The sequence below is a fragment of the Durotheca rogersii genome (assembly GCF_024521655.1).
Source record: "Durotheca rogersii strain YMJ 92031201 chromosome Unknown GGS23scaffold_15, whole genome shotgun sequence".
Taxonomy (NCBI): domain Eukaryota; kingdom Fungi; phylum Ascomycota; class Sordariomycetes; order Xylariales; family Xylariaceae; genus Durotheca; species Durotheca rogersii.
In genome coordinates this window covers 553,370-568,134 of record NW_026251246.1, presented here as the reverse complement: position 1 = coordinate 568,134, position 14,765 = coordinate 553,370, and the positions used below count along the sequence as shown (strand labels likewise).

The following is a 14,765-nucleotide window of genomic DNA, read 5'->3' as shown; positions in this document are numbered from 1 at the left end:
ATGCACAGCCTGGCTTCAAGCCTCTAAAAATCTCCCTGTAAGTCTGGGCGCGCCCCTCTACGTAAAAGCGCGGACACGTAGAGAGGGAGAGCGGAATGCCGGAATCAAGAAATGAGCCGTTGGGATTACTTATGCGGCATAGTCTCTAACCATGTCTACGTAGGCGGCACTGCCACTAGATACGTAGTTATACTGCTTCCATATAGGAACAAATTTCGACAGTCAAAATATAGGCGGTAATTAGCCGTCCCGTAGGTATACCATCCCTGAGACTTCGATAGGTTGCCTATTATAGATAAGACGAAGCCACCTGTGACCTTTCACCGAATGGGAGGTGTCACCAGCATCGTCGGCGTTAGGTAGTGGCTAGCGGACTGGATGGTGCGTGTATGCAAAGGTATTCCTCCACCTATCGGTGGGTGTGCCTGTGTTGGATTGCAATGGATGCGCCGTCTTTGCATCTAATATCTCGTTTTCTTTGACGTACCTACCTGCTCTGGCTTGTAGTGCTACAGGCCTACTGCCTTCGAGTTATTTTTAGCAACCAATACCTCGTGTTTCCTCATTTTGCAATGGCAACTAGGAACTAGGAAATGAGCAAGACTGTGGCTTGTGATGGAAACACCTACGCCAATGAGAGAGATCTCGAACAAAACTCATCGAATAAGACGCGAGTCACGCACGTGTCCGCTAGGTTTAGTGAGGCGCTCAGTTTTCGTTAGAAATTGATGAGCCATGTCAGACTCTCTTATTCATTATTCTATCTAGCTTGCGTACGGAGTTGAGGAACTCTCAAGCCACGAGAATGATCCCCCATCTACTCGTACACTAAGACGTAGAAGCGGCCTCAATAGCAAGTCGCCGTAAGATAGATAACATCATTAGATGCACGTACATCCCAAAAGGGTGCGCAAGACGGTGGCTTAGTTGGCCTTCGGGGGCTGAGTCGACTACATTGTGCAACTACCATTCGATGGTAGAGTTCCCCTCTATCATGTCATAAGCGACAAACCGACTCCGAGATATGTAACCTTGCGAAATGAAGCCCTCACTAACGGGAGCAGTTCGATCATTGGGAGCTTGGGCGTTGTAACTTACGTAGATGCCACATGGATATATACCTAAGAAGGCCACTATTAGTACCTACAGCAGATCTTCAAGGGGGTATTTCTCGTGACAGCTACGTACCCATTAAATTACCCAGGCACATGGCACTGGGTCCCAGTCGGGAGTTTAAATGTAGCGAGATGCCATGTTACCACGTACTCAACGCGTATGAGTGGACGGTGACGACGAACCCCCGTCGTATACCTCAGCCTCTACGCATTGGGATGGGTTGTATTTAAGGAGACGGAGAAGGATTCATGAAATTGCGTTGTCGCGACGGCAATCCGGGACCTCCAGCCAGTGGAGCGGCGCCCCTGTCCACACCGAGCTGCGCCTCACCACTCAACTTCCTCCAACATGGCATCCAGGCCAGATGGGTCGGTCGCTAATCGATGTCGTTAGTCGCGAACACGCTGTCCTTCATCGGCCGTGTCGCAAAGCCTACCCATGCTGCACGTACATCTCCGCGATTTTCATGAAACCATCCGGCCGCTGGGTCCTATAGCTTGTCTTCCGGCCACAATTTGCAGATCATCATCGAGGAGAAGGGGTTCTACCGGCATGGTGACGATGGCTTCCGACGGCACCAAACAACGAGGGGGCACACCTGCAGCTGAACATATCCGCGGTGAGGAAGGGGGGATCATGCTAGGCCCAGCAGGGCCGCCGGAGTCCCGGCACAGCGACGCGCAACTTGATGATCAGGTCGCCTCAGATTTTGCCGTCGTGTCGCCTCGCGTGTATTTGACTGGATGGAGATTACATGTCCTCACATTTGGGTATTGCTCCTACTCGCGGAGGATGCGTCTGTCTAGGCTTTGCGAACCTGACTGCCGCGCAGATTATGCCTCTCCCTGTTCCTGTCCGCGTTGGAGACGACGATAGTCAGCACGTCTCTCATTTCGATCACTAATGCTTTAGGGGGGTTCGAGCAGAGAGATTGGGTCGTTACCGCGTATCTCATCACCTATACTGGCGAGTCTCCTTCCCCCGAGACACCGTAGTAGTACAAAGGAGTCACCCCTAAACGATCAGTTTGTAGGCTTCCTCATCATCTACGCAAAATTTAGCGATGTCCTGGGCCGTAAGCTGTTGTTACTCGTCGCGATAGCGTTCTTCACCGTGTTCTCGATCGTCTGCGGCTCAGTTTCAGACATGACACAGCTGTATGTCGGACCAGCTATGGACTAACTGAGCTTCCCGTGGGCCCGTCGCTAAGCTATCTGTAGGATTGTATTCCGTTCCCTCCAGGGCGTGGGCGCCTCCGGTATCTATGCACTCGTGACGGTCATCCAGCCCGAGATGGTCCCCCCCGAGAAATGGGGCAATTTCGTCGCCGTCGTCTCCCTCGTCTTCATCCTTAGTTCCGCCCTCGGCCCGATACTAGGCGGCGCGATCAACGACCGTTCGTCCTGGCGATGGGTTTTCCTACTGAAGTAGGCTAAGTAAAACCTCGAATGGAGACAGTGATAGAGTCAACTGACGCTCATACAGCGCTCCAGCCGGTGCGGTTGCGACCGCTCTGATCGCCTTTGTCATGCCTGCTCACTTTCCCGACCTGAGCAATCCGACCGTCCGTATAAGCTTCCGCTCCAAGATATCTCGGGCGTCGCTGAGTCGTCTCGACGTCATCGGCGCAGCCCTGCTGCTCTTCTCGTCCGCTCTGATCGTCTTCGCCTTCGAAGAGGCAGGCTCTCGGTATCGTTGGGATAGCCCTGCTATCCTGAGCACCATCATAATCGGCGGGGCCCTTTTCGTCGGCTTCATCGTGTGGGAAAAGTTTGCAGGCTCGTCTAGGTCGCCCAGCGAACCCATTTTCCCTCTTCGCCTGATGAAGGGTCGGCTATTTAGTAGTCTCATCGTGTGAGCACACTATTTACAAACTAGGGAGCTCGAGTAATTGATGAGTGACAGGGTTGCGTTCTGCACGGGGCCTCCATTCATGACTGTATTGATCAATCTCCCGCAGCGCTTCCAGGCAGTTGATGGCGAAAGTCCTTTGCAAGCTGGTATTCGTCTCTTACCCTTGCTTCTTGCCTCACCCGTGGCCACGGCCGTATCTGGACAACTTGCGGGCAGATTCAAGGTACCGCCGTTTTACCTTCTTGTATTCGGCTCGTCCATGCATTTGCTTGGGTTAGGTCTCGCAAGCTCTATACCTTTTACCAGCGGCAGTGCCATGTACGGCTACGAAGTTATCATGGGGTTTGGGTTCGGAATGGGTCTAGTCTCACTTTTGGTATTTACACCTCTAGTAGTGAACAGGAATGATATGGGTACGTCTTATCACCCTAAGCATCGGTGGTCCTCAGGTGGCCAACTTGTTGACTATTCGTCTCATAGCTGTCGCGATGGGCTCTCTCACCCAGATCAGAGTTCTGGGAGGGACTATAGGACTGGCTATCAGGTAAGATATTTACGTCAACTTAACCAAAACAACACAATAACAGCGAGACAGTTCAACGGTCCTGAATAACCATCTATCTTCCAACTTACCGAAACTACTCAGTCCGGAGGACATCCAGCATATCTCGGATTCGGCACAATTCATAAACACACTCCCAGACGTTACCCGAGACGCGGTGCGACAGATCTTCGCCGATGGTTTCAATGCACAACTGCGTGTCATGATGTATTTTAGCGTCGTAGTTTGGGTATTTAGCTTGACGCTTTGGGAGCGGAAGATGAGGAACGCTGCTAATATTGAAGGCTACTGACTTCTAACAAAGTTGGTGGCTGTAATCTCGAGGCGTTCGCTATCGACCTTACCCGGATACACACAATCCGCAGTGTGTATAAAGGAGATCCTGTCCTACGAAGCTCAAAGCATTTCTGCTGTAGTGTCATCCCCTAAGTCCCCGACCTCTGAATTACCTCGCTCTATGCGGTAAGAGGACCGGTTTCTGGGTCCCGTGCGAGCTCGCCATTTCGGATTCTCTCGCACAGGGCCTTGAGGACTTCGGCCCCCCTCCTGAAGTCCTCTACCTCAACGTAGATCGCGCCGCTGAGGCGCCACCACCACGCGCCGCGGTACAACCAGGTCTGGAAGTAGAAGCCGCTCTCGCGCTCGCCCCTAATCTTGATCCAGCGGACGACACGAGGCGCGTGCTCTGGGCTCACCTTGCCGCTGCCGCTGCCGCTGTCCGCGTCGTCGGTGCCTAGTTCGATCGGCAGCCGCACGTTGGCGAAGAAGCAATCCCGGATGCACGATCCGGGGCAGTCCAGAATTTCAGTGCCGAAGATATCAGCGACGACGGCAGCGCTACGCTGCGCAACTTCGCGGCAGTATGCTTTGATGGCGGCTTCGCCACCGCAGACGTTTGTGCGGAAGTCGATCGCGGCTACAGTCGTAGTAGTACTTTAGTGTCTAGGCTCGAGGAAAGCGTGCGAGATGGGGGACGGAGGAAAAGGGTTTACCCTGAACGCAAAGCCAAGCCGTCGTGTCATCGGAACCTGTGTAGATGAACGTCAGCTTCAAATAAACGAACCCTCTTCCCACCGTCCCGTTGCGTAGCCAATATTCTATAGGTAGGTATATCCTAGCTAGCAACAGCTAACACCCCGTCGGATATTAGAATTCGCAGCATCGCCAACATACCAGTAAAACTGAACATCTCGGTGAAAGTTTCGCCGTCCTCGTCAATGACGCCGAGCCGCCTCCGCGGCGTGAACCCGTGGCTCGTGGGCAGACTCGTCCGGATGAGCGGCTGGTGGCGGCGGGGGATGTAGAGGGCAGCGCAGCCACGCGGGACGAAGAACCACTTGTGCAGGTTCGTGACGAGGAAGTCGGGGCGCAGGACGTCGAGGTTGATGTCGATGTGGCCGATGCCGTGCGCGGCATCGACAAGCACCATGGCGCCCTCGGCCTGCAGCGCCGGCACGAGGCGCTCGTACGGCACGCGCAGGCCCGGCATGCTGATGATGGAGTCGACGATGGCGAGGCGCAGGCGACGGCCCGGGGTGGTCTGGACTTCGCGGGCGGCGGCGACCATGGTGGCGACGAGCTCGTCGTCGGGCAGGGGCCACTGGGGGCGCGCGACGTGGACGTGGACACCGCGCGTCTCCTCGAGCCAGGACAAGCCGTGGGCGACGGCGCCGTACACGAGCTCGTACACGAGGACAGTGTCGCCGTCCTGCCACTCGAAGTTCTTGAGCACGGTGTCGGTGCCGGTGGTGGCATTGGGCACGAAGACGACCTCGTCCGGGTCGGCGGCGCCGAGCACGCGGGCGGCCAGCGCGCGCTGCTCGGCGAGCCGGCCGTAGAAGTCGAGGGAGATGAAGGGATCGGGGGCGGCGTCGACCTCGGCCTCAAGGGCGACGTGGGTGGCGCGCACCGACTTGGGCACAGTCCCGTAGGACCCGTGGTTCAGCGGGGTGTAGCGCGGCGCGAAGGCGAAGTGCTTCCGGCGCATCTCGGCACCGAAAGGGACTTCCGGGGTGCCCGACATCTTGGCGGTCGTTGTCTGTTTGGAGCTGTCGGGGTTGTCGTGGTAGACAATCGTCATAATCGGCCCAGCGATACTACGCTCGCCGCCTCGCTACGCGGCCGGTGGCACCGGTGATATACTGAGGGGGGGGGGGGTGAGTGCGACTGTCTAGGAAGTTCGTAGCACCCAAGGTAGGGGGGACTTCGCCGTTCCCGTGTAGGAGGTGTATATATATACCTACCTGGTGTGTATGCGTGGATACCGGGGTGAGGAGGTCTCGGCAAGCGATCGAAGCCCTTCGCTGCCTAACCGAACCGCTCCCGCATCGGCGTGGCTGCGATGGCGCTGTTGAATGACTTAGATCTGGGTTAGCTTTATGCAGCTCTGCTGGGGCATGAAGCTGGTAGGGTTCAACTGCGAGATGCCCGCCCCTCTTGGAGAATCTCTTGGGTCCCGGACTCGGTGCCTCTCCACCCTAACCCCTCCTGCTGTAAACCTTCCCCCGAACATCTTTTTCCCAGGACTGATCCAGCCAATCACGTCTCGCCGTTCCTGTCTCCCGCTAACGGCCTGGTCCTGTTCGCCTTTCGTCTATCGTTTATCGACGCGCGCGGGAAGGTTCTCGAGTTTCTCGAGAAGCGCAACGGACGCCTCGACTCGGTCTCGGTTTGCCGTTCTACGGTTAAGTCCTCGGCGCGCCGATGAGAAGTTGTCTTGACGGCGATGGCAACCATGATGAGGGATTACTTCGAGAATCCGGCGTTCTCGTCCCCCTACCCCGCTTTCTACGGGGTAGTAAGCAGGGCTCTACTAGGTGTCGGGTGCTAGGAGAAATTCGGGCGTGGGCGCGAGGAGAGGAGGAGAGAGAAAGTAGGAACGGAGGTTTTACTGCTGTCCGTCGAGGCGAAGCTTTCCTCCGGGTGCCTAACCAAAATGGCCCCTACCGCTATGGGGAAAATACCGGTAGGGAGCGAAGGGTGCGGGTACGATACCGTGGACATCTAGCCGTGGGGGGTTTTCCCGACTGAACGGGCGATTATACGGCTACCTGCCCCTTCGTGCCGCCGTCGTCGCGGGCCCGTCTCATTATCTGTACATAGGTAGAAAAGTGACGTTAAATATCCATCCATCCATCAACCCTCCTGCTGTAGTCCGATGATCATCGTCATCACATTACTTGGGTGACCCGGTCACATATAGGATGTGGACGCCGCATACCTCCTCCGCTAAGCGACGTGTACTATGGAGGTGAGGTTCAGACACACTAAGCCTACCTACCATAGGTACCTAGCCCGTCTGCATGCGCGCGATTCGCCTCCTGCGACAACCCATGCATCCGGACCGCAGAACGCATCCCGAGTCGGCTTGTATCGGGCAAGTTGACGTAGATTCTATCGTTGCCATTAGGTAACGAGGGCATTCGGCCCAGACTAGACTTATGAAGCTATTGGTAAGAGAACCCAGTCACTTGGTACTTGTCGCGTCGGAAGCCGTATAAGCCTAGCTAGCCCGTTGCCCCGCAACAACCTTTTGATTTCGATACTATAGCCCCCAAGGTCCGTACATTTATATCCGATGCTATTGGGTTTACAACTTGTCGCCCTGCATGTTCTTCGCCGGAGCAGGTTGCGGTGTAGGCCTTGAAGGGCAGTGCTATCTAAACCCCTCCCACCTGGTACTTCTACTCGACATGCGTAACCTGTAGCCTTGCTTCGGACGGCGAGAGCGCTTGGGTTCTGGACATCGAAGTCAAGGGTATCTATGTATATGCAGACACACCAGTGGCGACAGTGTTATTTCTGTGAGGGTCCTGCCTGCTTGGGAGAAGACGAGGTTCAACCCCGATCCCCAAACTCGGTCGACAACGTGAACGAAATGACAACATTAGGTATATATACTCCCTCGGCGAGCCGTGCGTTGCCCGTCGAGTCTATCCGCATATGTGGCGCGGGCGGCGGTATAGGACTCAGGAGAAGGCTTGGGATAGAAAACAGAAACTTGTTGCTCGTAACTCTCTTGCTTCAAAAACACCGCCTTTTCCTTGCGCGCAAGGTTGGATATCCTGCCGGTGCGTAGCCGACACAAACCAAAACGCCGTCCGATGCAAAACCTGCTAAATGGGAAAGAGATTATCGCGTCAATCTTCGAGACCGGCCCGTCTTCGACGATGCGAATGACCGTCACAGATGCGACGACCACCATCCTTCAGGGGATTGCGATTCTCCCCATCCCCCGACGTCATTCTCTACGCTTTCGCTTCTCACCAATCCACTGCCCACCCGTTCTGGTCTAAGAATTCCTGGCACGCTTCTCGCAGCTGGAGATTCGACCGTAGCTCGCTAGGATAGAGTGGCTCTCGCGTTAGAGGGTCGATGGGGTGTCTCCGGAGGTGCTCCATGATAGAGGCTCTCTCATATGACTTGCCCGTCTTGGTCTGTGTAATGAGACGAATCAGTCGCCCATCCATAGCTATACATCCCCCCCCGGTCGGATGATGATCCAATCCTAACTAAGGAGGAGGGGGCGGCTGAAGCTACACTTACTATAACCGGATCGACCATGATACCAAAACTGATATCGTCGATCGCCCAATCCGGCACCTTGCGTCTCTGCTCGGAGGCGGCTCTCGATTTCTCAAACGTCTCCCGCAGAATGGAGATCTTCTGATCCCACTCTTCAGCGACAAGCTTCTTGTCTAGGGCCGTGGTGCACGAGTTAACCACGTCGTCGCGTTCACGCTCCATGAGGGCGACGGCTTCGTTCTCTAGATCCTGCGCCTCGCGCGTTCGCCGCTTTTCCCGCTCTTCCCAACGTTCCTTCTTGCAACGGAGGACCTGGTTCGTAACCGGGCCGAGCGACCGATCGTTGGTCTCGACGCAGAGGCGGTGGGCATGCAGGGCGTTGTCGAGGGCGGCGTCGTAGTCACGTATGGCAAGCTGACACTGGGACAGGTAAAAGTAGGCCTTCATGTTGCCGTGAGACAACTTAAGGCAAGCCTGGCAATCCGAGATGGCAGAGTCGTAGAGCTCGAGACGAATGCGCGCCATCGCCCGGTTGGTATACAGCAGGGGGTTCGTGTCGTCTGCGATTATGCTGTGAATCCGGTCGTTGTTAGCTTAGGCCCGGAAATCGCCCACCCTCTGTAGACAGTTTGCGCCCTGGCCTCCTCCTGTACGTACGCTTTGGAGTAGAGGCTCTCGGCGCCTATGTAGTCGCCGGCCTGGAAATGGTGATTCCCATCCTCCTTCAGCTTGGCCGCCTTGTCCACATCCTGGGGCATGTCTCTAAGCCTTGAGCGGCAGCTCGAGTAAAGGGGTGACTCTATGTAAGGTCAAGAGTGAATGTGGCACAACAGGAAAGGAGACGGTAGGTGTCGGCGACCTGTCTCTTCGGAGAGAAGGAGTATGCACGACTGTGTATTGATTCAGGTGGGTATTTGTTTCGTTCCGTCAGACAAAATGCGAGGCAGCGGGAGGTGATGTTGCCGAGGGGTTCTCATCGCCGTTGAAGGGTTAAAAGGGGGTGGGGGGGATAATAAGAATATCGCCGCAGGGGACGGTTGAGGGAGAAGTCGGGGTCGTGCAGACCAGGCCAAGATGGATGCGGCGAGATTGGGTGGTGAGAGAAGGGAGAGAGACTACGACGCACAATTCCATCCGTTTCCAAGAGCGCCGCCAGTTGAAGTTCAGCCTTATCAGCCGACCAACCTCGATGCCTGCTCGGAACTAGAGATCGAGACCTCCCTTCGGTCGTGGCGCGCGCGCAACGTGTTGGGATGCTCTAGCCATTTGTCAGGCGAAGATTCGAGAACCCCTCAGGGGCTTAGCACCTTTAAGGAGGTAGGTAAATAGGGGTGAGGCGGGGGGTTGTGGGGGGGTGCACTGTACCTACCTAGGTAGCCATATCAATATCCGTTGCAGGCTACCTTGGATACCTAAGGTATCTACTTACACGTAGGTACCTCATTTAATGGCGCATTACCACCGGAACAAGGTTTGTATATATCAATGTACATACACAAACTCTTACACCATGTAGAGATACCTCTCAGGTACCTGCATATCTCAAATGAATTGAGGCATATATATATGGCCCGGAGGTCGCTACGCCAGCACCCCGTAGAAGGTAGGTTAGGTACCTCCTTACTTCGCCAGGATTCCCCACACTCCCTTCTCCCCTTATTACGTAGGTACCCAGGTACGTATTGCCCACTAACTCCCCTGACTTTCTTCTCTTGCCCTTCCCTGCCAGCTTTGCTTCATACTATAATTGTAGATGCCTACGCCCACGAGGGCAACGATACAATCGATCTGGGCATGCTTTCTTGGCTTGACCTTCGACATCCTCTACCCCTACCGTGAAATACCTAAGCGTAATTGAATCTGTTTTGTTGCATCTTTCCCGTAGAAAATCAGCCTGTCACAACTGATCGCAACAAAATTAACGATGCCATACCAACCAGAAGGCCTTTTACTGCCGCAGCTGGGCGAGGTCATGCTTATCCCAGGCCGACGCTTCCGTACGGGTTCAACCGCCAGCCCAAGAATCGGACCACTATCATCACTCCAGAAACGCCACCGCTCTCGTCAGAGCTCAACAAGGTACCTCGTTGAACCACAGTCAGGCGTGGCCTTCAGCGCGGTCGAAATGGTTCGTTAAGCAAGAGATCCAAGTTCATAATTAAGGGGCTAAGTATATATTAAGGGCGATTGCCTTTCTCGTGCTCGCCGCTCTACTTCCGTCTATTCCTCCGACTCTCCTCGCTTGTCGTCTTGGCCGACGTTGGGGCGAGCTGACCTCTCGGGGCCGACGTGGATGACGCCAACCTGGCGAACAACTAGATACGTGGGGATGATTGCAATGCCCCAGAGAGCGAAGGTAATGCCTAGGGCAGTTATGAGCTGGACGCGTGTTAGCGGACGGCAGCACTTGGGTTTCCGCGAGTTTACCTAGTACCTACCGGTGTCGTGGTCGAGCTGATGCCGCTCGAGATACATTGCCCGGCCGCTTCAGCTGCTCTGGCCACGGACATGTACCGCGCCGTCTCCCCAGGCTCTTTTGCTAGGAAGCTGATGAGCCAGAAGCCGAAGTTGTAGGTGAGAGAGAAGTTGATCTGCCAGAAGATGTACAGCGCCCAACCCCGTCCGAAATCGCCGTCATCCCAGTCGAGTGCCGGCTTGTGACGCGTGTATTCGTTCTGCACCACCGCGCCCCACACCCAGCAGCCTCCGATGAGGGTCATCATGGCGATGTACCCGTACCGCGCACGCTTGTTGAGGCTGACCCGGGTCCAGTCGAGGAACATGCCGAAGGCGAGTGTTGTCACGACTTGAGCAATCGCCGAGACCAACGAGGCGAGGGCGCGAGAGCGGACCGAGAAGTATAGCGATAGATATGCGCTGATGTAAGGGAGCTCCCACGTCACGTAGATGAAATAGGGGGCGCTGTCAACCTTGTCTATTAGCTTACTCCGTCGCTGATTCCAAGAGCGTGTTCACGCACATGAAGAGGAAGTCTTTTCGCAACAAGACTCGGGTCAGCGCCTTTAGCTCAGCGAGATCTGATATCCGTTCGCTCAGCTGAACGCGCGTTCCGTTCCTGCGCACAACCTTCTCCGGAGGCGTCAATAAGAATGAAGCTGCCGGTCCCAAGCATTCTAAACATCGCGTGTGAGCCAAGTAGAGAACTCGAAATAGCTTCAGCTGGACACTCACGAAGTACGACGAAAACGATATAGGTCCTCCAATCCAGCTTTCCGGTGGCCCTCCCCTGGTAGTTAAAAGCGAGGTTGATAATGCCCCCGAGAATGGCGCCGCTGTTTCGGTAGCTCAGCCAGTATGCGAGGTACCGGCCCCGCTTCTCGGCCTCGGGGTAGCTCAGCATGATGGCGCCTTCGGTAGCCCAGAAGATGCCGGCCGAGAGGCCGCACGCGGCCGAGCCCAGGTATATGAACCATTCGTTACCGTAACGATTATTCGTGTACAGAGCAGCTGAGTAGATGACGAAGCCGACCGTACCGACCACGAGCGAGTTGCGCAGGCCGAAGCGGTTCGCCATCATACTCCCTGTTAGGCATGTAAAAGTCATGACGGCGAAGAGGATGGCATTTCCCGCCCTGTGCTCTCCCCCCGTTAGCCAGCTAGTCCCACAGTTGCTCTCTTGACTTGGTGTTGCCTCCCGCTCACATTACCAGATATGGCGTCTGCTGCCCGCCAGCGCCAACGGAGTTCATCGCATTCCATAACCCGGGGGCGGCAAACGCGGCGATACCAACAATTGTCGCGTTGAAGAAGACGCCCCGATACCACACGTATTTTGGGCTGGTCGCAACAGCCTCCTCGTCGCCGGACGAGGACGCCACGGTGACAGCATTTGCTGTCGGGGTCTTGTCCGTAGACATGAGTACGGGTTTGGTTGGATGACTGTATCTGGATGACTGTATCTGAGCCGAGCCGTACTTCGTGTGCGATCTCTTAGACTGTAGAGCGGCCTGCGTTTCCTTTTATGAAGGCCTAGCTTAGGCGATGGCCGTCTCCAGCTACGGCGATCAATCGGATCTCTGGTCGGGATCGAGGCCGATTGCGTGCTCGAGACCAAGCCGTTTACGTATTGCCTGTCTACGTTACTGGATCCTCCTCTAGCGAGCTCCTGAGATGAACCTGGTCGTCGGGAGCATGATGCGCAGATGGGATGATTGCACCCCTAGGCCCGAACCTGCACGACCGTACTGTGAGCCGACTAACTCAACTACTCTTCCGTCGACGGCCTGGTCACCCATGGGAATTATACGATATTTTGGATTGAAGTTACTCCTGCTTTTATGAGCATTCAGCAGTTAGACCCCTTCGACCGCGCCCTAAACTAGTCAAGTACCGATGGAAAGGAACGAGATGAGAGAAAGGCCGGGAATCCCCAAACACATTCTCGGGACTTCATCCCGGCTCTCTACGGTATCATGAATCCGGGGAGCCTGAGCCATGGCATGGTATGAGGAGGGTGTGCTTGAGCTCGTTACGTAGGCGTGGATGCGACCTCTAGCTTGACAAGTAGGTATTAACCGATTCGTTGCAGGGGTAGCTCAGTCTGTTCTCTATCGTCAACCACCAATGAATCGCCCGCTCGAGATGCTTTGCGGGGTCGCTAGAGTTACGACATTTTGATCGTCGCTGACGCCTTCAACAACTCTCGCGATTCTATCGCAGTAAGGATTCTCAGCTCCAGGCTAAATATGGGCTTCGGAACATAGCCGATGAACTCTGGCACTATCGATCCATCATAGCCGACCCGAGCTCGGGGGAAGGCGATCAAGGCGTGGACGTCGCAATACAATATCAACAGAGCACCTCGGCGACCCTATGTAGGTTGATTGTACAGCTGCATCGTAGCCACAGAATTTTGCCCACCATGTCGAGCGACCACCAATTCGAGGCCTTCACGTTCGATGGCCAACAAGACACAACAAACTTCGGCCTGGACACCAGCGCGCCCTTCCCGTTGGCGCTGAGGCCTGCCAACGGATGGAACCCGACGTTAGAAGACTCCATACAAGCAATTAGGAGATTGTCAGAGTCGGGTAAAATATTCGAGGATGTGAGGATACATGGCGGCGCTGTGCTCATTCGCGGACTACCTATTAGGACACCGCAGGATTACAGCGAGGTTGCGCATGCGTTTGGTTTTCTTCCTCACGAGGAAGTTGGCCGGCCGCCGCTACGAACGGTGCTGGCGCCAAACGTTAAGACGGCAAACGAAGGGTAAGATATTGCTTGAGGTCAGACCGTTGCTATATTTTTCTAAGTAACGAATTCTCCAAAGACCGCCGGAACTGCCCATCTGGCCTCACAGCGAGTACGGATGGTCGACGATAAACCCTTCTTGGTTGACGTTCTCATGCCTGGATCTGCCGGATTCTGGTAATTCAACCCATATTTCATCCGAGAAAAGGCAGCATCTAACTTGACTTGTTTAGGTGGCGAAACTCCAGTCATCTCCAGCCTCGGCTTGGCGGCGGCGCTGAAGCAGCGAGCCCCGGAGTTCGTCGAGAAGTTACTCCAGAAGGGCGTGAAGTATGTGTATCGATACGGGCTCGAGGATGTGAAGTCGAACACGGGGACGAGCGTCATCGGTGCGTACGGCCAGCATGTGAAGCCGGGCGACGATAAGGAGACGACGAGGAGAAAGATCGAGGAGGAGGTACGACGACATAGCAACCGGTTCCAGTGGCACGAGGATGGGTCCTTGAGCGTGACGCACATTGTCCCCAGTAAGAACATGGGAAGCGCTTATTTCTCGGGGGGTGTCTAGCTGACAGGTATCGCAGTCATCAGGATTCATAATGATACCGGCCTGACTACTTGGTTTGGCAACCTCACCAGCGCATGGGGTCGAAGCACGTACCACGGCGCGACCGAGTTCCCGTACCGAGGCGACGACGGTTCCTATCACCCGCCCCCTGAGTACGGCGACGGTACGCCAATTGAGAAGGAGTACCTGGATCTGGCACTCGCGCTGGCGGAATCGCTGCAGGTCCTAGTGAAATGGGAACTTGGCGATATCGTGCTGCTAGATGTACGTTCACCCCCTCCCCTCTCCCAACTCGTTTTTATCACCCGCTACGATCGCATCTGACTGACGAGCCTCTAGAACTATGCCGTGATGCACTCGCGGTCTCCCTGGACTGGCAAGAGGACCGTGCTGGCGGCGTTGTGGAATGACCCTCACCCGAGAATAAGTGATTACCCACCGAGCACTAGAAGTGTCCTTGATGCCTCCCCAGAGGCGAGGCTGTGATCATGGATATTTTGGTGGCCGCACGCTTTTGAGCAACCGGATTCTGGCTTCACGTACAATCGTTAATAACATCCCACAACCTCTCCTCAGTACCGTACATCAGCCAGTAGGTTATCAGGGACGCGGTCTCGCTGCCATGGTGTATTGCAATTTCCAAGCCGCCGATTCCGCTATGTGCTCGATGCTGGTATGACCTCCACTGACCTGGGCACACGGTATGACTGTTTTCCTGTTGGCTTCGGACCCGGCCGTTACTGTTCCTCCCATTTTCCGAACTTCCCCACCGATAATAACCTGTAGACTACCCCCACGTAGGACTCAAAAACAATATGGCATCCTCCATGATCCCATACATTCGACGTATGTATTCGTTGGCATATTAAACATATGTGAAGTCCGGTGGGAGGTAATGCCACCTCTGGTCTCACGGAGGCCTTTCTT

At 55.3% G+C, this 14,765-nt stretch overlaps 5 protein-coding genes across 5 annotated transcripts; 2 read left to right on the top strand and 3 right to left on the bottom strand.

The window, feature by feature from the left end:
* Window positions 1-1,668: 1,668 nt before the first annotated feature.
* Window positions 1,669-3,824, top strand: GGS23DRAFT_605942 (drug resistance transporter EmrB/QacA subfamily; the record flags this gene model as incomplete). The annotated part of the gene is made up of 8 exons (XM_051519843.1): window positions 1,669-1,886; window positions 1,949-2,082; window positions 2,150-2,273; window positions 2,337-2,543; window positions 2,602-2,970; window positions 3,022-3,383; window positions 3,451-3,514; window positions 3,566-3,824. 8 exons carry the CDS (start codon window positions 1,669-1,671, stop codon window positions 3,822-3,824), a joined length of 1,737 nt encoding a protein of 578 aa, XP_051370746.1.
* A 163-nt stretch (window positions 3,825-3,987) lies between these two features.
* Window positions 3,988-5,612, bottom strand: GGS23DRAFT_605941 (putative aminotransferase family protein; the record flags this gene model as incomplete). Its single annotated transcript, XM_051519842.1, has 3 exons — window positions 3,988-4,448; window positions 4,525-4,560; window positions 4,706-5,612. 3 exons carry the CDS (start codon window positions 5,610-5,612, stop codon window positions 3,988-3,990), a joined length of 1,404 nt encoding a protein of 467 aa, XP_051370745.1.
* A 2,090-nt stretch (window positions 5,613-7,702) lies between these two features.
* GGS23DRAFT_123516 (U-box-domain-containing protein) lies at window positions 7,703-8,972 on the bottom strand. Its single transcript, XM_051511107.1, has 3 exons — window positions 8,714-8,972; window positions 8,078-8,627; window positions 7,703-7,968 (listed from the first exon to the last, which is right to left on the bottom strand). Exons 1-3 carry the CDS (start codon window positions 8,812-8,814, stop codon window positions 7,795-7,797), a joined length of 825 nt encoding a protein of 274 aa, XP_051370744.1. The 5' UTR covers window positions 8,815-8,972; the 3' UTR covers window positions 7,703-7,794.
* A 1,304-nt stretch (window positions 8,973-10,276) lies between these two features.
* On the bottom strand, window positions 10,277-11,934 carry GGS23DRAFT_598048 (MFS general substrate transporter; the record flags this gene model as incomplete). Its single annotated transcript, XM_051518717.1, has 5 exons — window positions 10,277-10,435; window positions 10,495-10,978; window positions 11,037-11,190; window positions 11,249-11,649; window positions 11,720-11,934. The coding sequence occupies 5 exons, from the start codon at window positions 11,932-11,934 to the stop codon at window positions 10,277-10,279; spliced, it is 1,413 nt and encodes a 470-aa protein (XP_051370743.1).
* A 742-nt stretch (window positions 11,935-12,676) lies between these two features.
* Window positions 12,677-14,433, top strand: GGS23DRAFT_123431 (Clavaminate synthase-like protein). Its single transcript, XM_051511105.1, has 5 exons — window positions 12,677-13,288; window positions 13,350-13,447; window positions 13,504-13,797; window positions 13,855-14,102; window positions 14,178-14,433. The coding sequence occupies exons 1-5, from the start codon at window positions 12,939-12,941 to the stop codon at window positions 14,322-14,324; spliced, it is 1,137 nt and encodes a 378-aa protein (XP_051370742.1). The 5' UTR covers window positions 12,677-12,938; the 3' UTR covers window positions 14,325-14,433.
* The last annotated feature ends 332 nt before the right edge of the window (window positions 14,434-14,765 follow it).

Coding starts and splice junctions, on each gene's coding strand:
- GGS23DRAFT_123516 (XM_051511107.1), bottom strand. CDS start 8,814: ATGCCCCAGGATGTGGACAAGGCGGCCAAGCTGAAGGAGGATGGGAAT. Junction 8,628..8,713: donor GAGAGCCTCTACTCCAAAGC/GTACGTACAGGA, acceptor CCGGATTCACAG/CATAATCGCAGACGACACGA. Junction 7,969..8,077: donor TCATGGTCGATCCGGTTATA/GTAAGTGTAGCT, acceptor CTCATTACACAG/ACCAAGACGGGCAAGTCATA.
- GGS23DRAFT_123431 (XM_051511105.1), top strand. CDS start 12,939: ATGTCGAGCGACCACCAATTCGAGGCCTTCACGTTCGATGGCCAACAA. Junction 13,289..13,349: donor GTTAAGACGGCAAACGAAGG/GTAAGATATTGC, acceptor AATTCTCCAAAG/ACCGCCGGAACTGCCCATCT. Junction 13,798..13,854: donor CGTGACGCACATTGTCCCCA/GTAAGAACATGG, acceptor CAGGTATCGCAG/TCATCAGGATTCATAATGAT.